This window comes from Nothoprocta perdicaria, unplaced genomic scaffold (assembly GCF_003342845.1).
Source record: "Nothoprocta perdicaria isolate Ctin4 unplaced genomic scaffold, notPer1 scaffold_0, whole genome shotgun sequence".
In the NCBI taxonomy this organism is placed as follows: Eukaryota; Metazoa; Chordata; class Aves; order Tinamiformes; family Tinamidae; genus Nothoprocta; species Nothoprocta perdicaria.
Window position 1 is genome coordinate 6,605,400 of NW_020454092.1, and position 23,896 is coordinate 6,629,295.

At 36.7% G+C, this 23,896-nt stretch overlaps 1 protein-coding gene across 1 annotated transcript; it reads left to right on the forward strand.

Moving 5' to 3' along the window:
• Positions 1–2,613: 2,613 nt before the first annotated feature.
• On the forward strand, positions 2,614–22,765 carry MAP3K2 (mitogen-activated protein kinase kinase kinase 2). Its single transcript, XM_026042570.1, has 16 exons — positions 2,614–2,617; positions 3,178–3,296; positions 4,624–4,664; positions 6,882–6,981; positions 8,895–9,008; positions 9,634–9,733; positions 10,326–10,456; positions 11,866–11,945; positions 13,132–13,199; positions 14,627–14,722; positions 15,326–15,532; positions 16,303–16,451; positions 17,733–17,864; positions 18,761–18,890; positions 19,888–20,065; positions 21,812–22,765. The coding sequence occupies exons 1-16, from the start codon at positions 2,614–2,616 to the stop codon at positions 22,035–22,037; spliced, it is 1,875 nt and encodes a 624-aa protein (XP_025898355.1). The 3' UTR covers positions 22,038–22,765.
• The last annotated feature ends 1,131 nt before the right edge of the window (positions 22,766–23,896 follow it).

Here is a 23,896-nt window from a genome sequence, read left to right on the forward strand (position 1 = left end):
AAAAGAAAAAAAGTCCTAAAACATAATTCTGCATACACATATAAGAAAACCAAATTAAAAATAGGCTTTTTTTTTCTGCATTTGTTTCAAATGTAAAGATGAGCAATGCTGCACAGCAGATTTGGGGGTTATTTTGATATAGATAAGGTGGGTATATTTGGCTAGGTGCTCACTTGAGTTTTTCAGCCTTGCCAGGTAAACATCTGTTTCTCTTGTCAGTAGCATTTCCGAGATGAAAATCATTTTGTCTGGCCCATTTTCCTCCGCAGGAAATAAGTTGTAACGATCTTATTTCATATTCTGAATAACAATTTCTATGGTTTTTATTTTAAAAAAAGAGAATCTTACCTAGTACAGTATAATCTCCAGTTATACCTTTGCCTGCATTTGGAATAATTGTTGCACATTTCTTATTGCATTCGAATAGCATTGCTTTACTATGATGTGAGAACATGAATTTATGATTCTGTATCTTCTAACTGAAACATTTAAATGAAAAAATGTAGTGAATTAATATCCTTAAGTTTCTTGTTCCTCTGTTGAAATAGCTTAGTGGACTCGGCTTTGTAAGGCCCCTTTCTGTGTTTTGCATAAGCAAGAAATTGGGCTAAGATGCTACTTATGCTTCTTTGTTTTCTTGCCTGTTTTGAACATACGAGACCTCATAAAACTGGCCTGTGTTCTTGTATGCACAGGCACCGCTGCTGCTCTCATGATTTATTTAGGACTCTCCTGGTGACTTTGCCTGATTTGGCTCTTACAACTTTGCACTTCTATTATGAAGCTGGATGTTCAGGAACTGTTTTGTTTTTCCAGGTGAGATATTGCAGGGTTGCACAGAACTAAGCCCACCCTTTCTAACACACTGAATTAGATAATCATCTCATAGACCATCTGCTTTGCTTGCTTTTTTCCCTCACTGTATAAGGCTAGAGGGTCTTAATGTGTGTATGTGTGGTTGGTTGGCTGGTTTGGTTGTTTTTATGTGAATAAGGTGTGAGAGACTCTGCCCATGTTCGTGCTGTTATCTCAGTAAATGAGGTAGCTCAAACCTGTTGCATTTATTATAGGGAGAGTATATGCATATGGACAATTGGCACAGTTTGAACAGCTACATTATGGACCACATAATTTACTTTCCTCCTGGCTTTGTTTCATTTGCTTTGACAAAGTGAAAAACGATTTCCAGGAATCACCTGGAGATTTTTTTTTTCCTTCCCCCAGCAACTTTCCCAGATGCTGAAAGACTTTCAGGCCCTGTGCAAGGTCCCTGATGGGAAGTGAATCATGAATCTGAATATGAATCACCTTCTATACTAATAACTAATATACTGGCTAGTCCCTGTGTGCTCCCACCTGCTGCCCTGGGCTGGCTTTAGAGCTCCCTTGTCACTCCGGTGGGGAACTAGACCAAGCAAAAGCTGATGCTGAGGAGGAGAGGAAAGTATAAAAATTAGAATTGAAGGTTGTGGTTTAGCTCTGTGAATGGACTCACAGGGAAATCCGTAGGATTTAGCCAGGAGGGGTGGGACTTCTAGCTCTGAGTCAGGGGAAGGGATGAAAGGGTGGAAAGGGCTGGGCTCTCCCTGCTTGGGGGCAGTGAGCAGTTATTCACCTACCTGCGTGAAAAAAATGAGGAAGTTTCCTTCTAGGCTCTCAAGTTATAAATGTGAATTCTTCTGGGAATCTGTCTTACAAACACATCTCCCTGTCCTCTTAGGGATGTGTCTTTACATTTCTGTTTTTAAGCTCCATAATAATATCCTAGAGAAAGGCAACAAGGATGATTTTTAATCGATGTTTATTTTTCCCTGTTGAATGGTATTGAAGGTACCCTGGTACATTGGGTCACCATAACTGTGCCCCTTATATTTCTTCTTTTTCTGGGAAACTCATATGTAGCTATGCTAATAAATTATTGTATACATGCTAAAAATGGATTTACCCTAATTCCTCCTGAGGCTTTTTCTTCCCCCTAGGTGTGCTGGAACAATTTGGTACTGTTCTTGTATGGCAGTGAAAAATGCTAGGAATTTCCAATAATTTTAATATGCATCAACAGGAAATGTTGATGCCTTTACGTTTAGGTTGTGTTTCCCACATTTCCCATATGTATTGTTCTAAATGCAAAACTTTTAAAGCCTAAATAAAGGAACCTGTGAAAACACATTGCATTTAAAATACCTAGTAATGTAGCAATATGGCTAATAGAGCTGCTAAGCTTGATTTGGGGGCCTTGATGGAGACTGCAGTCAAGTTGAGTCTACCAGAACATTGGTTTCATGCTTTGAGTCTTCTGCAAGAGTGTGTGTGTGTGTGCATAGATACACAAATGCATCTATGTACCGAAATATGTTCCCATGACCCCCGAGAGGCTTTGGGGACCATGTCTGCTTTTCCACGTGTCGTATCTGCATATGTTATCTTACCTGTGGTTTATCTGATTTGCAGAATATTGGATAACCTGCCACTTAATAGTGAAGAGTTGACTGCCTTGCATTATTTTGACAACTTCAGTAATTGTGTAATTGTGTTTTTGTGTTTTAGGATATAAAATAATGGTAACGGGGCAACCATTTCCCTGAAGTTCAGATTTTTAGGCTCGCTGCCATTATGGGTGAGTTTTGTGCATGTATCATGTATAAAAATTTAATTCTGTTGCATTTGCTTCCTAGTGAAAAGCAGAAACGTTTGTGTAATGCCTTTTTTATACATCCTTAGGAAATGTGAATTCTGGCTGTGTAACTCACTATAATGTCTACATGAAAAGGAGTGTTCCGCTGCTTTGTTAAACTTGAAGTAKTTTGCATATTTCCCACTGGATTATAACGCTGTTCCCTAGATATTTCCTATGCAAGAAAAATGGAAATTCATGAGTATTAGGGCACTGAGCAGTACTTACTGCGATCTGAATTATGACAATAAAAAAAAGAAATCTAAATCTGTATTTTCAAGAGTGTTACTTYAGTGCCCTGTCATTGCTGTGCAAAAAGCTGGAACTCTGTAGATGTTATATTTTGGTAAAACAATTATGTTTTAAAGTCTAATATCTTTAGATTTTAGAGTGATGGCTACTTAGTAGTAAAATAACGATAATTGCTTTAAGTGTAGCAAGCCTTGTAATTTTTTTCCTTTTTTCTTTTTCTTCTCTTTCCGTCACCTCTATGTTCTGAGCAGATGAGCAGCAAGCTTTGAATTCAATCATGCAGGATTTGGCTGTGCTTCATAAGGCCAGTCGTCCTGTATTGCCCCAGCAAGAATCAGGAAAACCAAAGTCATCATCACCTAAAAAACAGGTAATCTTTTAATAGTTTTACTAACCTATTGAATGCTGTATGTCCTGCTGTGCCTTCCCTAATTATTCTCTTTGCCAGACCAGCGAGCACAGCAAAATGAGTTATCAGAGTCTGTAATAACTGTAACCACATGTGCTGCCATTTTCTTTGTTCATGCTCTTAAATTAGCAGCAAGGTGAAACAACGGAATTTCAGGACAGATCATAATGTATGCTAATATGACTGTGATTCTGATAAAATAATGCTATAATCTTCAATTGTACATGTATATAGATTTTTTTTAATTGACTACTCCTAGGTTCTGTATTAAAATACCAGGGGGTGTGCAAGCATTTTTCATTTGACATGAATTTTCCTTACTTGTCAACTATGTCATATTAAAGGATGTCAGCACAGCAGCAGAAAATAATTTAAATTCCTTCACTGCCTCTTCGGGGTATGTGGGGAAGATCTGGGTTATTTTTCCTTTGTTAGAAATGCGAGTTCTTTTCAACTGCAATTTTTTTTTTCATTTCCTGTAGATACTAGAGACAACTAGAAAAATAGTGAACACTTGCACTGATAGAGTTAAACTATATTGGAGAGAATATGTCCACTGTATTTTTTCTTGTTAGCTTTCCTTTTAAGATTAAGTGACAAGGAGACAACCCATAGGAATATAGTAGATAAGACAGAKTTTTTTGTTGTTGTTTCACTCAGAGTATCATTATGTTTTGAAGGGAAACAAGTTGTATGTCAAGAAATGTGTAGATAGTTGAAAATTTGGCAGTTAATATTTCAGACTATTGTGTATCGCTGTTCATCTATGCGCAATCTTGCAGCAATTGGAACAGTGCATTCACTAAATAGTTCCCAATATCTTGTCTTAGGAATGTTTGCTGCCTGGAGGGAGTTACTGTTACAAATATTTTAAAACGTGCTTAAAAAAGATCCTTTCCGCGTATCTCAAAAACTATCTACTTTCTTCCATTCATTTTCTAAATGTAAATTAAAAATCATACAGTCAGGGGGAAAAAAAAAAAAGCTCCTTTGTGCATTGAATATGTGCCTAAATTGTTCAGCTGTTGAAATAGAAAGATTGGGGAACAAACTAATGAAAAATGTTAAACTGTGTAAATTAGCACTTAAAAGAWCGAGAATATTTCTCCTCTGTTCCTAATCTAAGATTCAATCTGATCTCTCAGCAGAGAGATTTAGTCAAAATGTTTGGTAAATCAGGAAGAGGACAGAGACCTAAAGCTTATGCTTATGGCCTAGGATTATTGAATCATTGCTGTGGTTAGAAGAGGTGGGAACTAATGTGATTTCTTTGTCTCTTTTATTCCAGAATGATGTTAGAGTCAAATTTGAACATCGAGGTGAAAAAAGGTAATGTGGGAATACAGAATTTATCTTTTAATTAAATTATAAGTGTAGGCAATTTTAAATGTTAGTATTAATATTAACCACATAATTTGTTACTAAACAAGTAATGATTAAATGATATTAATTAATTATTTTTTCCACTACATTATTGCACCTAAGTGCATACTGATGCATTGTTATTCCAACACTGGAGTAAGAAACTCAGGTCTTTCAACTTGGTAGTGAATTATTTTTGGGACAACCCAGTCTGAGAACTGTAATGCAGTATTTATTATGAGTTTCTAACAAGATTGTTCACATAGCTATTTTCAGTTTATTTTCATCTTGTGCCKTGAGAGGTGAACACTGTGTGTGCTTGTAGTCTGCTGACTTCTCTATATCCGTCTGTGCTGATGGCTGCCCAGAACCTTTCACCTTTGCTTTGAATTCCACGCGGAGCTGGTTTGCAGACAGCTCGTTTTGTCTCTTCGCCTCTTTCTGAAAGCATAAGCCTTCATTGTGCCTACCAAGAAATGAATATGAATTAAAAATCTTTGAAAATAATTAAGAGAAATAGCATCTTGATCACATTGTTTGTCAATTGAAATGTAAAACTCAATCAAGAATTGCTTYACAATGAAACTTGTGTTTCTTGTTGTAATCCTTAAGGATGTGCAGTAGATCTGTGTATTCGTGGTAGTTGCAACGTGTGCCCTCTCTTTATAGGAACTGGAAATGAGCAGTAAGGTCCCAAGCCATTAACATTCTTCAGCATCTTTCTATCACTCTTCTGAACATCACATGCAGCAGTGCATAAGTGGTCGAGTGTTATAATTCATGCAGAATAAATGAGTCTTTACAAAAACTTTTGAACTTAAGGATTTCTCTACCTAGGGATTTGTTGTGAAATAAGCACAAGTATGAATTTAAAATGGAAAACTTGTTTATTCACTCTGAGTCTGCACTAGAAGAATACTTCTGTAGCATATCAGAAATGCATGGCATGCATTTTCACAGGGGGGTTAAGCTAAATAATCCAATAGGAATACAGGCATGAAGCAAGTGCATTAAATCCTTTATCAGCATTAGGATGCTGAGAAGCCCAGGTCTGTTTTGAGTTGTCCCAAGTACCTTGAATCTTCTTGCTCAGGGATGCTGGGCAGATCAGGCACATTGCTCAGCATGAGCTCTAATGCTTTCGTTGCCTAAGCACGGAGATCTAAAGATAAAATAATGAAATAATGCAAGAAAAGATAAGTTAGGCAATTGTCTTCTCACTAGCTTTTTAAAAGGGGAAGTGGAAAAGGGAAGTGACCCTGGAGTTCATTTCAGTGGTGAACATGGCACCGTGTACCAAGGAACGTGCACTCTGGTGGGCAGAGTTCTAGACCTGTGAAACGGATAGTTAACTGTTGTGGAAACTGCCGTCTTTGTTGTAATTGGAAGTGAGGTAGCTTGTAGCCTTATTTTGATTAGAAAATGTTGTTCCCTAACAAGGATACCAATTAAAACAGCCATCAAAGGGGCCTTTGCTAATTTTACTGCTGCACAAAATACGAGTGCTGTTTCCTCTTGGAATGTGCGAGTCCTTGAATTCTCTCTCCTTGAATCTGTCTCACTGGCTTTGTAACTTTTAAAGAACTTTCTTTTGTTTTATTGATGTTCTTTCTGAAATAATTGTGTTGTTTGCTGTAGTGAGGGTCTGTTTTAGACTTCTGGACCATTTGGTTTGGAGAGGGATTCAGTTAACAGAAAGTTTGAGTTGTCGTTGTAAAATTGCATCATTTTTATGGGAATGTATTTAAAGAACCACACTCAATGTGGATGGATTCAGAAGTTTGTCATTTATTGTAAAGAGTATGATGCTTAGTTACCTTCTGAYATGAAGATTGGCTGGACATGCAAAAAATGAGGACTGCAGGAGTAATTCCAGTGTTTTACGTGAGTTTTCTGAAATAGAAAGCTTTAGAGGATTCTAGGAATTCTAGCTGTAAAGCGTTAACTTGAGGAAGAAGACAGCATCCAAGCAAATGAAATAATTATTGGACTTCATTTTATGCTTGACTGTCATTTTTAATTCTTTCACTGTTTTTCTCTCTTTTCAATGACCAAAACTACAAGAGGATGATGAATAGATTGTTTATTTTTAGTAGCATAATTCTGAGAATATTCATAATAATGAATTATCAGCTTCTCCTAAGTAATGGAAAAAAATTCTCTACAATTAAAATTATTTTTCAGGATCCTGCAGTTTTCCAGGCCTGTCAAGTTAGAAGATCTTGCAACGAAAGCTAAAGTTGCTTTTGGGCAGACTATGGATTTGCATTACAGCAATAATGAGGTAATATTCTGTGTGTTTTAAATGCTCGATGTCTTGTATGTTGATGATTTTAGGATAGGGATCTGCTCTCTCTATCAATATGGACAAGTTAAGATACGAAGCTTGATTCTRTCACAAAAGCCCAGATTCCTAATGTGTGTGCCATCAAATATACATTTGTCTAAATTAGTGTAGACAGGAGATGCATTAAGTTTTTTATGGGGAGAGCCATATGTTAATAGATCAAGTCTCAAACTTCACTGGGAATGAAAAAGTTCTCTTTCTATTCTGCCAGGCTCTTGTTGTGTGGTTTTTGGAAAGTTCTTGAGCTTTTTTTTATTTGTTTGTAAATTGGAAATAAGCATTTATCTCTTGTACATGGATCTTTGAAGATTATGTTACTAGGAAATTGCAAAAATACTGTTTTGTAACGTTATGTTGGAGAACTAGACTCGACTGTTCTTCAAGTGTCTGACTGGCAAAGATTTCTTGGCATCAAACCAGTAACGTCTGATCGAGRTGACTTCCAGCTTTCCTTTTGAAGTGTAGATGAGGTTGGTAAGAGAAAATGTACTTAGGGATGTGGGATCACTTCTTAGGATGTCAGTTTGGTTTTGGCCTTGAGTCAGCAAAATGCTTGAAGGATTCGGACCCTTAGCGATGTGTGCTATAATTGCTTCACTTAATCTGTATCTTTTGCTGAAGAAGGTTCCTGTAATTTGTTGGTTACTAATTACCTGAGCAGACGCTTATGTGAAACTGATCCTTAAGATGAAAAATTCCTACAGAAGGTTTTTGGAGATTAGGAAGGTCAGAGGAAACAGGCATTTATGCTGCTTAGCCTCAGCACCTTTCCCTAATAGCTATTTAGTACTTAGGCATTTGAGCAGGTTTTCTGCTTGTTATCTTCTGCTCCAGTTGGAAAATCATTCCATCACAYTTCAGAAGTAATAACCTGCTATTAACATTAAACTGCAGCACAAACTGAAGAGTTTGCTCATTTCAGTTATCAAGGCCTTTCTCTCCTCTTCCCATCTGTTTGTTTCTAGCCATAAGGAAATCTTTAGAGGTAAATTTGGCCCACACAGTACCTGTTTTGATGTCGTTCTCGACTTGCCTCTGAAACTCTCTGTATGATTTTGCTTTTGGCCTAAGAAAGCACTGTACTTCATCTGTTGTTGTACTAGAGTATCCTTGAGACTACCTGTTTACAGGTAGAATATATTCTTTCAAAATCTATGTTACGCTCTTCCTTTATTACAAGCATCAGTTGTAATTTATATTGATCACTGTAGAACTCGGATCTCAAGTGCATTTTAACTTCCTATAATAACCTCTTCTGAAGAAACATGTAGACCCAGTTGATTCTAAWTAGAGCTAAATTAGTTCAAGTAAAGACTGCATATGTGCCATGTGGCTCACATCGTGTCTGATGTGAGACACACAGACCTCACCAAATTTGCTATTCAGTGGAGAAATTATGTGAATGATATTCCTTCAGCCAAATATGGTTGTAGTATGTATTGCATGATAGAAAAAAATTGCTTTATGCTCTAGAAGATGCGCCATATTTTTATGCGTATTTTGCATATGCTTGCAGTAATTTGGAACATGAAAAATAGCTTAATGCAGGTTTTTCTGAAGCTGTAGAAAATTGAGCTTTGTCTGCAACAGTTATTTCCGTGTTGTAAAGGCTTGTTCCACAATGTGTTGGTGTTCTAGAAAGAATTAAGGTTATTCTGTAGATTTTTTTTTTTTTTTTGGTCCCCCTACTTAGTACATTTCGGTGGTAACTTGACACAATAAATTTTGCATTCAGATTACTTGGAATGAAAGGAAAGATAGCAGCAGTTAATTTCTTCCCTTGCTCTTGACTCTTTTTCTTGTATCCTGCTTAAAGTGCTTGCTTTTTTTCTCTCTGTCTCTCTCTGTAGCTTGTGATTCCGTTAGCCACACAGGATGACCTRGACAAAGCTGTTGAGCTGCTTGACCGTAGTGTTCACATGAAGAGTCTCAAGATACTGCTCGTAATACATGGAAATAACCAGGTATGATTTGGCATCCTAAATGTGCTTCTATGCTCAGTTTTCAATTGAAAAGATAATTTATCTCCTTTGTGAATAATGACATCTTTCTGATTGAAAATAGTAGATATTGCTTTGTCATTTTTCTTTTTTCATGTACTAATATCTTGTGTAAAGTCAGGCTTTTCCTAAATATCATTCTTTTCTTTGTGTGTGCCYTCCCTGCAGTGGTAAATGTGTTCCTTATTAGAATTATGCTGCAATAGAAATTTGAGAAGTGCACAGGGAATTTTAAGCAGTTGTTTTGAACCTGTCTTTAAGTGAGATTTCAGGGGTCACTCCTCTGTGGAAAGGTAATGCTGGAGAAAGCAGCAGTGATGGTCTGCAGGCTTAATAACACTAATATGGTACTCTTTAACACACCATAGTCATGGTACTAATAGGATTCTGTGTAATAGTACATAATGAACACTTGTCTTAAAACAAGGAGCTGCCAAAATACACAAATTTTGGTATAAATTGTCTAGCTTTCTTTTAACTGCTTGAAGAAAAAGATGCTTTATGTGAAATTTTTACAAATATATGAAGTATCTTTGTTGTCAGAAGTATAAAATGCAAATCTCAGGTTGTAATATATACTTGTTTTCAGTCACCCAGCGTAAATAACGTGGAACCCATGCCCTCACTGGAAGATTTAGATAATACAGTCTTTGGTGCAACAGAAAGAAAACGGCGCCTTTCTGTAATAGGTAAGATATAAGTTCCAAAGCTTTAATTGTAAGAACGTTTTGTGTAATGTTCTTGAGGAAGCTTTTACTGTCAATACAGTTTGTATCTCTCTTGCTCATCATTTGCTCTTGATACCTCAGAGCCTGTGCTTTAAAATGCTGTAGCAGTAGAATTCTGCTTTTAGGAATCAAAGGTGGCTTAATTGTGTAGTTTAGAAAGTTAAAATCTGGAAGGAAATAAATATATGTAGAATTGTTTGAGGTAACTGATGTATTAATCTTATATTTCCTGTTGCTCATCTAAATTCTGTGATTATTTTCCAGCTTATCTTCGTATCCTGAAAAATTAATGTTAGTACTACTATTTATTGTTGGATACAGGAATGAGTTACCAAGTAAATCTGTTTATATGGCATTATATTTTTTGCTAGATGTGAGACTTTCATTTTTTTTAATTTCTGTGTGCGAACTTCACCATACTCTTTTAGTAGAGGTATCAACTTTTTTCATGTTTTCAAGTTGGTGTGATGTACGGGGTCTGTGGAACATTTGAATAAAGCCCCTGCTTTTTGTGTTAGTGAAGGGATCTTTACTCCCCTTTTTCTTTCCAAAGGCTCTAATACTCGCGATAGGAGTTCACCTCCCCCGGGATACATTCCAGATGAGCTGCATCAAGTTGCCCGAAATGGGTCCTTTACCAGTATCAAYAGTGAGGGTGAATTCATTCCAGAAAGTATGGATCAGGTAGGTATATGACTTTCTAAAATTAAAATTCTTTGAGTGAGACTGATAAAATACTAGCCATTGTTCTGTTGGAAAAGCATGCAGAATGGCTAAGAAAGTGTGAAAAATCTGGTGTTGTCATAGAGCAGTGCCGAATCACTGTAACACATGGATTAAGACCTCGGTTGGATTACTTGGCCTGCATTTCAGCAGTTCTTCAAAGAAGGCTGTGAAATTATTAGAGAGGACATAAGTAATAAAAGAAGCGTAGAACACATGATCTATAAGAAGAGATTAAAATTGCTTAGGCTTGTAGAGTCTGGTCTGTCTCTTTAAATCTTCAAATATTTAGATTTAGGTTGCTAGAGGGAGAAAGATAATACTGTTTTTCATTTTCATGATTAATGAGTAAGCTGGCAATAGTTATAAATTACTGGAAGAGATGTCTAGGTTAGAAAGCACAGAAAAGAATCCTTCTTGTTAGAAGAAGGCTTAAACAAGATATGTTTAAGGATACAACTTCCTTAAGCAATCTATATCAAAGGAGGATTTAAAGAATAGATTGGATGACATCTCTAAGAAGTTATCTGGACTCATATGACWGTGTTTTGGGGAGGAGGTAGGCAGTGGAGGTGAGTCTCGTTTAAACAACCTCTGAAGTCCTTTCCACAGATAGGATTTTTGAGTGAGGATCCCAAATGCATGGAATATTCCTTCCTTTACCCACGTGCCCTAATGGCAGTGTGTTAGTTTACTTAGCAAATACAGAAGTCTTGCTCTCTGTATAGCAATATCTCCCTTAAAAACAGTCAGAAAATATGAAGGAATGGGTCACAAAATTAGCAATGGAGAAAGAAATATTTCAAGAAAAAAAAAAAAAGCAGTGTTGCATACCCAAATCGTTTCAAGTTCCTGTTGACTTTGGCACTTTGTTCACAAATGGCAACAGGCAGTGGTTTTTATGAGTTGAGTAAATGAAAGACAGATGATAGAATAAAAATAGAGGCAAAGAGATTGTGCAACAAGTTGCACAATGTAAAGGGCCAAGCCGGGAATAAAGCCTGAATCTCCGAACATCCAGACTGATCAGCACGTGGTCACATCCAGCTGAGATTCGTTCAGAGAAGATGATTGCTCTTTGTTTGGTAAAAGTAGTTTTTGGTCACTGAATGGTCAGACAGACAGATGAGCTCTGAGATGCAGGTTGTCATTCACTACAGAGTATTTAAGAAATGTATATAACATGTCATGTAAGTGTCACTTAGCTGTCAGCAGGGTTTAAGCACAGGAACTAACTAACAGCTGACTTTTTGCTGACTTGTACAATTAATACAATTTCTGTTTTATTTTATTAGCAGTTGCAAAGCTAGGCTCTTAAAGCACTTCAAATAAACAAACACTTGAACCTGTTGGTCTCTGTTATGTATTAGATGCTGGATCCATTGTCTCTGAGTAGTCCTGAAAATTCTGGTTCGGGAAGTTGTCCCTCACTTGACAGTCCTTTAGATGGGTAAGAATTACTTTAGATTCGTTATCTATTTTAATAGATTTCTTATTGTACCAGCTGTAACATATATTAACTCTTCAATGACAAATTTTACTGACCCTTTCCAGATTTTTCTTTATAAGTTGCAGAACATTTGGAAAAGTATATTGAAGCTTAATTGATTACTAACTCATTGAAAAGAAATTTAAGGTTTAAACTTGAAGTATAGCACTTTTGACTTCAGATCCTACAACAATGTATTAACTTTTACTAAATGCTGGCAGCCTTGCTCTTGTACTGTGAGCCCTAGCAATGAGCAGCCAGGTTAGATTTACGTTTTTTAAGATGCTGTTTTATAAAGGAAACTAATTTCTTCCAAGGATAGTTAAATTAAATAAAAATCAAATATTTTTATTTAATTAGTTTGGAGATAAAAACTTGAAGATCAATGCCTGTGGTAATTAGAATAGGGTTGCTATTACTATAGATTTTTAAATGTTACAGGTTTTCACATTTACAATATAAGCTACCTGTTATATAGGTGTTGTGACTCCATTTAACTTCTRTTACCTAGCAAAAAAGTCTTGCCAGAAAAAGGAAGGATGCTGGTTTGGTTTGGATATGGAAATATACTGTTGTGTGCTATCTGACTGGCAAATCCCACCCATGCTTTTTGATATAGCAATGACCTAACAGTGACGTTAGGTAGAAAATAACATGATCACACAGGAAGATTCTTCAGTATTCTGTCACTCAGTACTACGTTACTCTTTTAATCCTGTGAGCTTCGGGGAGAGAAGAAACATTTCAGCATTTTCTTGGTCAAGCTTTGTCAAAATCTTCGTATGCTGTGTAAGAGATTTTGCCTATACAGAAATCTAGATATTAAGCTATGAAGGTGTTAAACATAGTAATGCTCGTAGGTGATGTTGGATGTGATAACTCCTGTTTTTGTTGCTCACTAACACGGTCTGCTCTATTAAAACATAGTTCAAAAAGCAAGATTTTCCATTCTTACTGATCTTGAATTATTAGTGATGTTAACTAGATTTTTTTTTAAACTTGGGTTCAGTGTCTGTAAACAATTGYGGTAACTTAAGTTAGCACTGAGCTTAAGATTAATAAGTAATTAGACATCTGGAAGAAATGATCTGAGTACCTCATTAGATTAACAGCAGTTTTTAGATATTGTATATTTTTATGCTTCTAGAGACAACTACCCCAAATCTCGGATGCCCAGAGCACAGAGCTATCCAGATAATCATCAGGAGTTCTCAGGTAGGCAGAATGACTGAACATACTGGTTTTCTAAAATGTGTTCTCTTGCCAATRATAGAATTTAGAGGGAAAGTGCACAGAGAGAGGTAACACATTACASAAATGCAATATGGTATCAGGCAATCCAAGTATCGGTCACGCTATAGAAGATGCTGTGAAGGAGCTTTCCTTGAATGCCCTTCTCTTAGCTCATCCCATGCATAGCACTGCTCCTGGGGGGTATCATATGACAGACTTGCCTCTCTGAAAGCACCAAGTGATGCAGTGGTGATGGCACAGCTGAGAGTCAGGCTGGACTGTAGTGGCTGTCCCTGAATTGCTGCATAACCTTGGTTAATTTATTTAAYGTTAGAGGCTCCATTTTCTCCTCTGTGAAATGAGAATCATTTTTAAGTGCTCATGATTGCTATAATGGAAAGTGCTGCAAAATAAAAAAAATGAAGGAGGACTGTGTGCTGGGCCTATAAATTAATCAATCATCATCACTAATGTTGTTCTCGTGCCGTACTCTGGCATGAATCCAAGTTGTTGTGCATGATTTAGGATACCAACTGCAATGAGTAACCTTGAAAGTGCTTTGAGATGTCTTTTGTGGACATGCTTTGAAATAAAATTAGACTACTGAACAATAATTGGTTTGCAGTGCGTCTGGAGTGTTTGGTAGTTGTTTTTTTTATTATTTTATGTTTTAAGGCTTTTTGCTTGTGAAAGTTTACTCACATAATTACGTAATTGTAACATAGAGAGCTTATCAGACTACATTACTTTTAAAAGACTATGTTCAAATATCGTTTCCTTTTTGGGATAAACACTAGAAATGAGGGGAAATGTCAGAAATCAGTTTACTTTTGGTAATCTTACTTTAGCCTGTTTGTGTTTATTCATCATGCTAAGTCTTTAAATAAGTTGATATGGGAGTGTTGTGGGTGCTGCTGCCTGGKGCAGGATAGCCTTGTTTGTCACTGATGGGAGTTTTCTTCTTCAGTAGGTTTTTAAAGGAGGATCTGTTGACTGTGTTCTAGTAGCTCAGGCTGCATTGACTCTTTGCCAGTATATCATATCTCTGCATCATTTAATTTTATTCTTTGTAGTAGTTGGTGCCAATTTTCCTGCCAGTGAGTTGTAATTTCCTTATAAATAATTTCAAAAGTTGGAGTTACTAGCAATGCTGCAGTCCTCTGATTCTCTTAAGTGAGAGACTAGAGATCACATTTGAGCTATTGAATCCTTGAGACTCTTTAGAATTTTTGGATGAATATTTTGTTATTATAGAGCAAATCTACAGAATGCTCTCTTTTTGGAGACACCTCAGTCTGAAACCTGTCCTCTCATAAGTTCCTGATATTGAGACTTAAAGCACAATATTGATTTATTCCATGTGCTTTCATTATGTTTTTAATTTTGAAATATATTTTTTATTTTTCTAGTAGAGTATGATATCCCAATATTTGAGAAATTTGGAAAGGGTGGAACTTATCCCCGACGGTATCATGTTTCATATCATCAACAAGACTACAATGATGGTAAGAGTTCTTAATTAACCTCTTAAGTATCCGGATATAATTACGTAATTAACCTCTTTGGAGATCARTGTCCTTTTTTATTCTACTGCTGTAATCATCTTAATGATCTTTGAATCATCTGTGTTTTTTTTTTTAAGTGGTCATCCTGTTGGTTCTCATTGTAGATATTTTTCTGCTTTCAATTCTTATTTCTTCATCGGGTGAAGATGGCAGCCTGCTTATCACTGGAATGCAAACATGGCCCTTTCTTGCCTTTTTATCAGGAGTTTATATGTTGTAATAGCACGTTAAGAATAGAAGTAACACTGAAGCCATCAGTGTATAAAAAAGGAGGGGAGGGAGTTTGTGAATTTGTTCCACAACTTAATTGCTTCTAATTTTGGTTCTTTATCCCACCTTATGGTTCAGTCTGGTACTCAGATATATGTGATAAATGCCTGTTTTCATCTAGTTGGAAACTTGAACCAGTAAATTCCATCATCATTACATCATATGTTGTGGAAGATGTGAATTATATGCAATTCATTAAGTGCATGCACACATATATTTGCACAGTGGTCATTTTTTATGGCGTTAACATCATGCTGTTGTATGTCACTGAAGGCCGTAAAACTTTTCCAAGAGCCAGAAGGACACAGGGCAACAGCTTCCGATCGCCCGTGAGCTTCAGCCCCACCGACCACTCGCTGAGCACGAGCAGCGGGAGCAGCGTCTTTACACCCGAGTACGAGGATAACAGGATGAGGAGACGGGGGAGCGACATCGACAATCCCACCTTGTCAGTCATGGACATCAGCCCACCCAGTCGCTGTAAGTTGAGGCATTTTGTGGACTCCTAACGCACCCCAGGACACCAGCAGCCTTCTTGGCCCCCGTCACGGCTTACTTGCCCGCAGCCCTCCCAGCTCCTTCTGCACAGAGCTATTTCCAGCAGCTTAACCCGCAACCTGTTAAAAACCAACAATACATGCAGTGATTTCCCCCTAGGTGAATCATATAAAAACTAAATACATCTCTTCTTTTATTGCACCAACCTTTACATACATTCTCATATGGAATTTACATTTGTGATAACAAATCACTTAAATAAAAATCTTGATTGTATATTAGGCTACTGAGAACTCAAGAAGTGTCACATAGGAGGCAATTGCAGTTTATTTTTGCTTATGTTAAACAACTTTCCTGGTAAACTGTAGTCTCTAGTTGTTTTATGGTGCTATTTCAGGAGCAAATGCACTTTCTGTGATGGCTTTTGTGATTGATACGTTTTAATCATTCCATTATTAGTGTTACTAAATTTCCTTAACATATTTTGTCTCTTTCCAACTAGTTATTTCTAATTCCTTTAAGTATATTTCTCTCTACGCTGGAAATTTTGGAATTTAAYTCATGGTTTTCCATTTTAAAGGAAGTCTTTAATAATCTTTATAGCTTACATAAAGAACACTAGGAAATACAGTCTTTGTGTCATGAAAAAAATGTAACTTTCTTTTTAAAAAGACTACTTTTCTGTATTCCATTTTTGTTGATCAGTTGAATAACGAGCTCATTTGAAAACCAGAACACTTTTATATTTTCAGCACCACGAGCTCCAACTAACTGGAGACTTGGTAAACTCCTGGGTCAAGGTGCATTTGGTAGAGTATATCTGTGCTACGATGCAGATACTGGAAGAGAACTTGCTGTAAAACAAGTTCAGTTTGATCCTGATAGTCCAGAAACCAGCAAGGTAAGTGATGTAAAATAGAAATCTGTAAAGTGCTTCTGCTAGAAACCCTAGACTATAGACCCATGTTGCATAAAGGTGTTTGGGTCTGTTTTTTAAGAGGAGATTAGGTGAAGAAAACTATCAGGTTTTGGGTATGGGTTGCAGGACTTTTTTGGTAAAGCTTTGGATATCGAGGTTGGTTACTATTATTAGCAATACTTCTCTTTAAAGAGAACAACTTTTAAGAGTTGATGATCTCTTGGACATTTAAGAAGAGAAACATAATTAGCACTAGTCTTTTGTTTCCTCTTTTTTGTTTTTCCAAATTGTATTTGCTACTTTTTACAGGATAGAAAAAGAATTATTAATTTTCCTGTGTTTTCCTGTACTCCACGCTGTGGGAAGCAATGGGTGCAACCAWTATTGCAGAACTGAGTGGCTACCAGTTATAGTTGCTGTTGCTAGTGATTTGGATCCAGAAAAGCCAAGAGTCCCTTGTGCTATGGATTTCAAGTGTAGTTATTGTTACTATTTCTTTAGAATATGTAACAAAACAGCTGATTTTTGCTATGCAAATGGTAAATATAAAAAACCTGCAGAATCTCTCTTGTAGAAACAGTTTTGTAACCTCATCATAGCATTTTGTATTTTTGTGTCTGCTGCTGACAAAAATCCATTTTCCTTCTGACTTCAGAAGTCTGGAGATATTCATCAGTAAACTGGATTAAAAAGTACATTTTGGTGAAAGGCTGATGGGTAAAATCTGGAATCCATCAACATATGAGTTGGGGTATTTTGAAAGATAACACAATAAATTTTACAAATAGGAAGTAAAGCATTTCAGGTAACTAATGAAAGCACCTTATATATTCATGCATTTCGTAGTTACGATATTAATCCATCCTTCCTAAACGAACTGATGATGTATTAGACAAGTTAGTATTAATGCTAGTTAATCTAATAGATTTAACACCACTTTTTTTTACTGAGTTGGCAGTTTAGGATATATTGCATAGTGATTCCTAAGTGGACACACATCTTGATATCTGTTCTGAGATCGATGTAACTTCAAAATAAGAGGAAGAATCAGATGAGAGCAAAACCATCCCAAAGCCAATTTACAGAAAACAAACACTTCTCTCCCTTCCCTCAATCTAATTGTATAACTTTGCAAAAACTACAAGAGTATTAGTGTTATATMGTTCACATATATAGGTACAGATTGCAGAAAAAATACGCAAACTTTTTTTAGTGTTATTAGACCAAATGTGGAAAGTTGTTATTTTTCATTTTTCCTTTTAGGAAGTAAATGCACTTGAATGTGAAATCCAGTTGCTGAAAAATCTGCATCATGAAAGAATAGTGCAGTATTATGGCTTCCTAAGAGATCCGTCAGAAAGAACTCTCTCGATATTCATGGAATATATGCCTGGGGTAAGCAAGAAAACCAGCCCACTTCAACCATCATTTCTACACAGTGTGATGTGCACCCACGTAGACASCTTTGTAGCGGTGCATGCGGATGCTAAAGAAATGCCTAAATAAAAACAATACCCAAAGAGAAATACTGGGAGGTGCTTGCAGCTGTCTGACTTCTCTCCTTCATCTATTCAGAATCAGCTGTTTTGTACAAAAATGGTTTGCTTTGGGTTTGGCATAAGAGGTACCTAGCACTGTCTAGGAAAAGACAGTATTAGGAGATGACTCTGGAATCTCCCTGAAGCAGAATGTTTCTTCTTACTGCCCTTGGGCTTATGCTGTTGTGTAGCCACCGTGTCAACTTTCGAGGAAAAAGTAGTTAAGGTAGTKGTAAGTGCATCACAACTAATCTTGGTGTTTGCCTTTCGCGTGACACTTGAGTGCAAGCTGAACTGTTCTGCTTTTCCTGTTTTTTCAAGATTATTTTGTTTTCTGAAAACTGTAGATTTTCATTTTCAGACCAAGAGGGGGCTAGCAGAGCTGACTAAAATGTGTACTTAAACATAGGATCAGTATTTCTGCTTAAATAAATAGCATCTGTCTGTTCTATACAGATTTAAATTAAATATTGTCACCTAATCTTCCAGACACTTCAGAGGATGTTGAATACTGTTCTTTTTCTTTTTTTTTTCTTTTTTTTTTTCTGTATAACAGACTGGTTTTACTAAATTATTTGATAATTTTGAAGTGAATAATGTGTTGCTATATTATGGCTTGCTCTAGTTTGAGGATTTTCTTAGTGGAGATAGTGGAGAAATCCTGCAACTTTCATTGTCTACTTTCAGGCTTCATATTACTCCATTCATGAATCCGGATAATTTTTCTGCTTAATGTTTTTTTCTTTGCCATAGGGTTCTATCAAAGACCAATTAAAATCATATGGAGCACTCACAGAGAATGTAACTCGTAAATACACGCGGCAGATTTTGGAAGGAGTTCACTATTTGCACAGTAACATGATTGTCCATCGAGATATTAAAGGTAATAAGCATAGTTCTGTGCACAGGTCTGTGCTCTCGTCACCATCTAAACAGAGGGAGAGGAAATATATACTGTCTTAGGCCTCCTAAAAATGCTTCCCTAGTCAAAACAAAAGTCTGCAAAGCAATTGTAAACTTCAGATCTGATTTTTCATGTGTGAGTGCATTAGTAGCTTTTGATATATCAGAGGATCACATCATTACAAATGGATGGAACACAAAGGGAAGCATCGTGACTAAAGTCGCACAGTTTTGTTTCTGTCAGTTATATGGAAATTACCCAGCACTTCASTGTTGAAAGACCTTACTGGCAGAGCTGATTTGCCTGATTCAAATGATTCAGACTGCCATTTTCCAGCCAGGAAAGCTAGTGGAACAGGTATTTATCTTTTGCAAATAGATACAGGTGACTTGTAAGTGCTGCCTAAGCAAGCTAGGCATATGTTGTAAGGTAAGTTGCGTGCAAAATAGGTGAACACACAATGCCACTGTAGTCCCTAGAACTTTTACATTGTTTTYCTGTTGCTTTATATCAACAGTTTTTTTTCCAAGGGAATGAGATATTGCTATCAGTATCTTATGTTCAAAATAAGTACCTTATATAAACATATTTATAGCATAGTTTGTGATTTTGCTTTAATATAGTATGAGAATATGTTTTGTGCTGTGGAAATTTCCCATTTCTTTTTACTTGCGTTATATTAAAACATATTTGGCATGTTGTCCGTTGGTTATTTTGCCATTATGGACTACAAAGGTGATAGAAAATTCTTCAAAAAGTTCTAGGATGCAAAACAATATAGACAAGTGATTCTGAACCTCAAAACTAGATGGGAATAGACAGAGCAAGTCAGTTCTCTGGCTTGAAATGCTGGACCCATCTAGCTTGAAATACTGGGCCTATCTGGTATTGTATTAGTGAATTTTTGTTGCGGTTTCTCATGCCAAAGTCTTAATGGGCTTTTCATGAATGTAATGCAGTGTTCCCTTTCTTATAGGAGCAAATATTCTGCGAGATTCAGCAGGCAATGTGAAGCTCGGTGATTTTGGTGCCAGCAAACGACTCCAGACTATCTGTCTCTCTGGTACAGGGATGAAGTCTGTCACAGGAACTCCGTACTGGATGAGTCCAGAGGTTATTAGTGGAGAAGGATATGGCAGAAAAGCAGATATCTGGTAGGTCCAAAACTTTTCTGCTAAAAGATACCTCTCATGGGTGTGCAGATGCTAGCTGAAGTTGGAATGGCTTCTCTTCTGGGGCTTAAGCTGAAGTAAGGTCAAAGGGGAGAGCACTGATAATCATATTTGGAGAAAATAACACATGAAATCTGGAAATTTGAGGCTCGTCAATTCTTGTGCCCATTAATTTGGTGATTCTATAAGAATACTTGTAGACAACCTTGCATGAAGTTAGGAGTGCCAGACTTTTTGTAAATCCRGGTGAGCTACTGGGTGAAAGCTGCAATGAAGCTTCAAAGTGTCAGTTAGTGTCCCATGAATTAATATGTCACTTATTGGAACTTCATTTATTACTAAAACATCTTTGATACAGGTCATGAATGGATAAGACATAAAACTTGAACAGATAAGAAGGAATTTATCAAATTTAAACAGAAGAGTAGGAAAAAGCATTGTTGAGAGTTAGTATTAAACTTTCAAGAATGAAGATAGAAAGACACACTTCAAAGATGAATGTTTGTGACAGACTGTGTAATATCRGTCTAACATAACAGATGCCCAAGTGGCCTGACTTTAGCCACTAGACTCATAGTAGATGTGATCTGAGAACACAAGAATATTAATTTAAACAATAGTAGGAGACATTTTTTTCTAGCCAAGAGCCTTATTTACATGTCAGGGAAATCGATTTAGTCTCATACAGATCACCTAGTAATCATCCTTCTGTACTTACGGAACAGCCTTATGAATTTGTGATAGTTGGCGTGCTGAGCTTTGAAGCCTTTGTATCAAGGTTAGTACATGTTTTTGATGTGTTAGTATTAACAAGTACTGAAGTTGGATTTCTGTTGCTGARTAAATCCTGAAATAAGTGGTAGGAATTGAGGAAAATAAATATCCTACCATAAAATTTTTTGAAAATTCAGAAATTACTGCCGACTATCAGTTTGGTTGTATCATTCACATATTCCTGACAGAGTGAACTTGTAGGGCTCATGGAGAAATGCTCTCCTGGACAWATGCACATCCTTCTGCTTTCAAAAATAAATTTATATGTATCCATTAAATGTAATGGGAACTGATCCTTGTATCCAAGGATCATGCATGATCTTTCTTTAAACACTGACAGTCTGGACAATACTAGTATCTTTAGCTAAAAGATAATACCATTTAATAGCACACAAAAATATAACGTGGAAGCAAGAAATACTTAGACCCGTACTTCACTGATAGCATATACATTTTTAGTGAGCTATGCAGTATATTCTCTCTTATTTTAATGTAGAGCATTGCTGATTGCTTTGCATTTCCATTAGGACATAATGAGCAAGAAAGCTTTCAAGTGGATTCAAGTTCTGAAAGTGTCCAAAGAAGCTAAATCCAAGGATTCTGTAATGTTCCTGGCTTTACTGGCCAGGAACATTACACTGCTGAGAACTAGATGTGAATCTCAATAGTGTCACTCTCATAATACAACGTGTTGTCTTTAAATATATATATTACATATATTCACTAAGGTAGCTCCTTTTTGCCCAGTGAAGATGCAGGTAGTGGTTTGTGTAACTTGGAGATGAAAAAGTGTAGCACAAGAGCGTGAAATYCTGTTTTCCACTGAAGTTACCCTAGAGCCTTAAGTGGACAACACTTGTCTGTGGTAATTTAGTAGTTCTCTGATTATTCTTATTTTCCTAGAAGAGCCCGACTCTGTCGTAACCTGCTGTTACACTTTTGCCTCTGTTTCAGGAGCGTAGGTTGTACAGTGGTAGAAATGCTYACTGAGAAGCCCCCGTGGGCAGAGTTCGAAGCCATGGCTGCCATCTTCAAAATAGCCACTCAGCCAACGAACCCCCAGTTACCACCTCATGTCTCGGACCACGCTCGGGATTTCTTGAAACGGATTTTTATCGAGGCCAAGCTGCGACCGTTTGCAGATGAACTGCTAAGACACACGTTTGCACACTATCACTAACAGCCTGCCTCAACTCAGCTTGCATCTACTGCATTTATTTTCTATTTGACTGCACTTTTATTTTTTATTTTTTACAAAAAAAAAGGAGAAAAAGACAAGAGAGACACATTCTCTTGAATCTTTGTTTCACTTAGATTGTAAACAATCTGAATTTTGTATGTAAAATGAGAATCTTCCCTCCCCCACTCCCACCAGGACTAGAACTTTTTGTTTCTATAATGTACTGATGTGGTTCATGTAGATAAAGCACTTTAGTACATACTTGTTCCTTATTTAAAGAGGAGAAGAAAAAAAAAAAAGACAAATGATTGGACAGTCAGGGACTGTGTGACTTTTTCGGACACTGCTGACTGACTCAGGGTGCAGGGAAAAACAGACATGCAGCTAGAGGACAGGAAGGGTACGTATCTGTGATTGTTCTTTGTGTTTATAGGTACTTGCTGCAGAGAGTTCCAAGTTCTTATATTTCAGCATGTCAGTGAGTTTCTGGATTCAACAGTTTAAGCTTAAACCCTGTTTTGAGAGTTGTTTGAAAGCTGAAAGAACTTGGAACTCACTGTGCAGCAGTGTGTCTACCTGGTACTTCTCTGTGACCAAAAGAAAATAACAAAATTGAACTTGACAAGGATTCAGTAAATTAGAGRCTTTGGTGTAGAACTCTGTCTTACTATGAAAAGATTTACAGGTAAATGTTTTATGGACACAAACTTCTAGGAACTGCTATACTGCAAGGCAAAAACTTCCAGAATAGTCAGCTGTTGGGTGTAAAAAGTTGGAGAATGCCTCCTGCTGTATTTGCCAAAGAGAATCCTCTATCCTCCTGAGCTTGGGGGGAGACACTTATCTTAAACTGAAAAAAATAATAGTGATATTGAGAGAAAATCTTACTCTACAAGCCGATGAAATGCTGGGGGGAATGGGAGTGACTAATCCTTGTGCTGTATATGATTTAGAGTGAGGTATAAGAAATAATGTCTTCAAAGCTGTTGAGGCACTAGGGTGGAATGTATGTCAACATCAAGTGCCTAAATAATATAAAATTCTTCCCCTTCTGCACTAAAAGAAAAAAGGTTTTAGTAACAGTTTGGTCATTTAGGACATGTTGAAAATTTCTGCAGTGAAGTCCAATACCTTCATTTCAGAAAAWTATAAAACTCTGGTTCTACTCTTGATAAGATATTGATGATAAGTCCACCTAAGCAAGAAGGCACAGCACACAAGATTGTACAAAGAATAGGCCAAAAACCCAAAGTGAGCCAAAAACTAAACAACATGAGCATGACRACTCCAGCCTGGTAATCCAGATGATCAGTGTTTATCAGGCTTCCAGATGTCATTAAAATTAATCACTTTTTCCATTTCTGAAAGAGAATAATAAAAGAAGAAAGGTAAAATCTGAAATAAAGCCCTCAGCTGAGAAGCCTGCTGTTGATCGGGTATAATTAATAACTGACTTTTTGCTACAGAAAAGTCAAACTCTCATTTTTGTAGGAGTCTACTTTCTAAATTTCATTTAAAAGATAATTGGAACTACTGGACTACAGCACTGAATGTCAGCTGTTTTTTACATAAAAACAAAAGCAAGAAACATCCAAAACAGAGTGGGCTSATGCTTTTAACCTCTGACAAGGGTAGACACTGTGATCCTCAGGCTCCTGTCTGGTTTGCATCCTTAGAGAACTATGAGAATTATAAAAAGCATGGACATAAAATGAACTAACTCATCCATTCTCATGGCAGTTAACTCATGAGATTTCTGAATTTATTCTAGGAACTCCCAAATCTTCCAGTCACAAGCAGGAGTATGGATCTATTCTAATCACTTTACCTGTAGCAAAGTAAGCATGATTTTCCTTCTG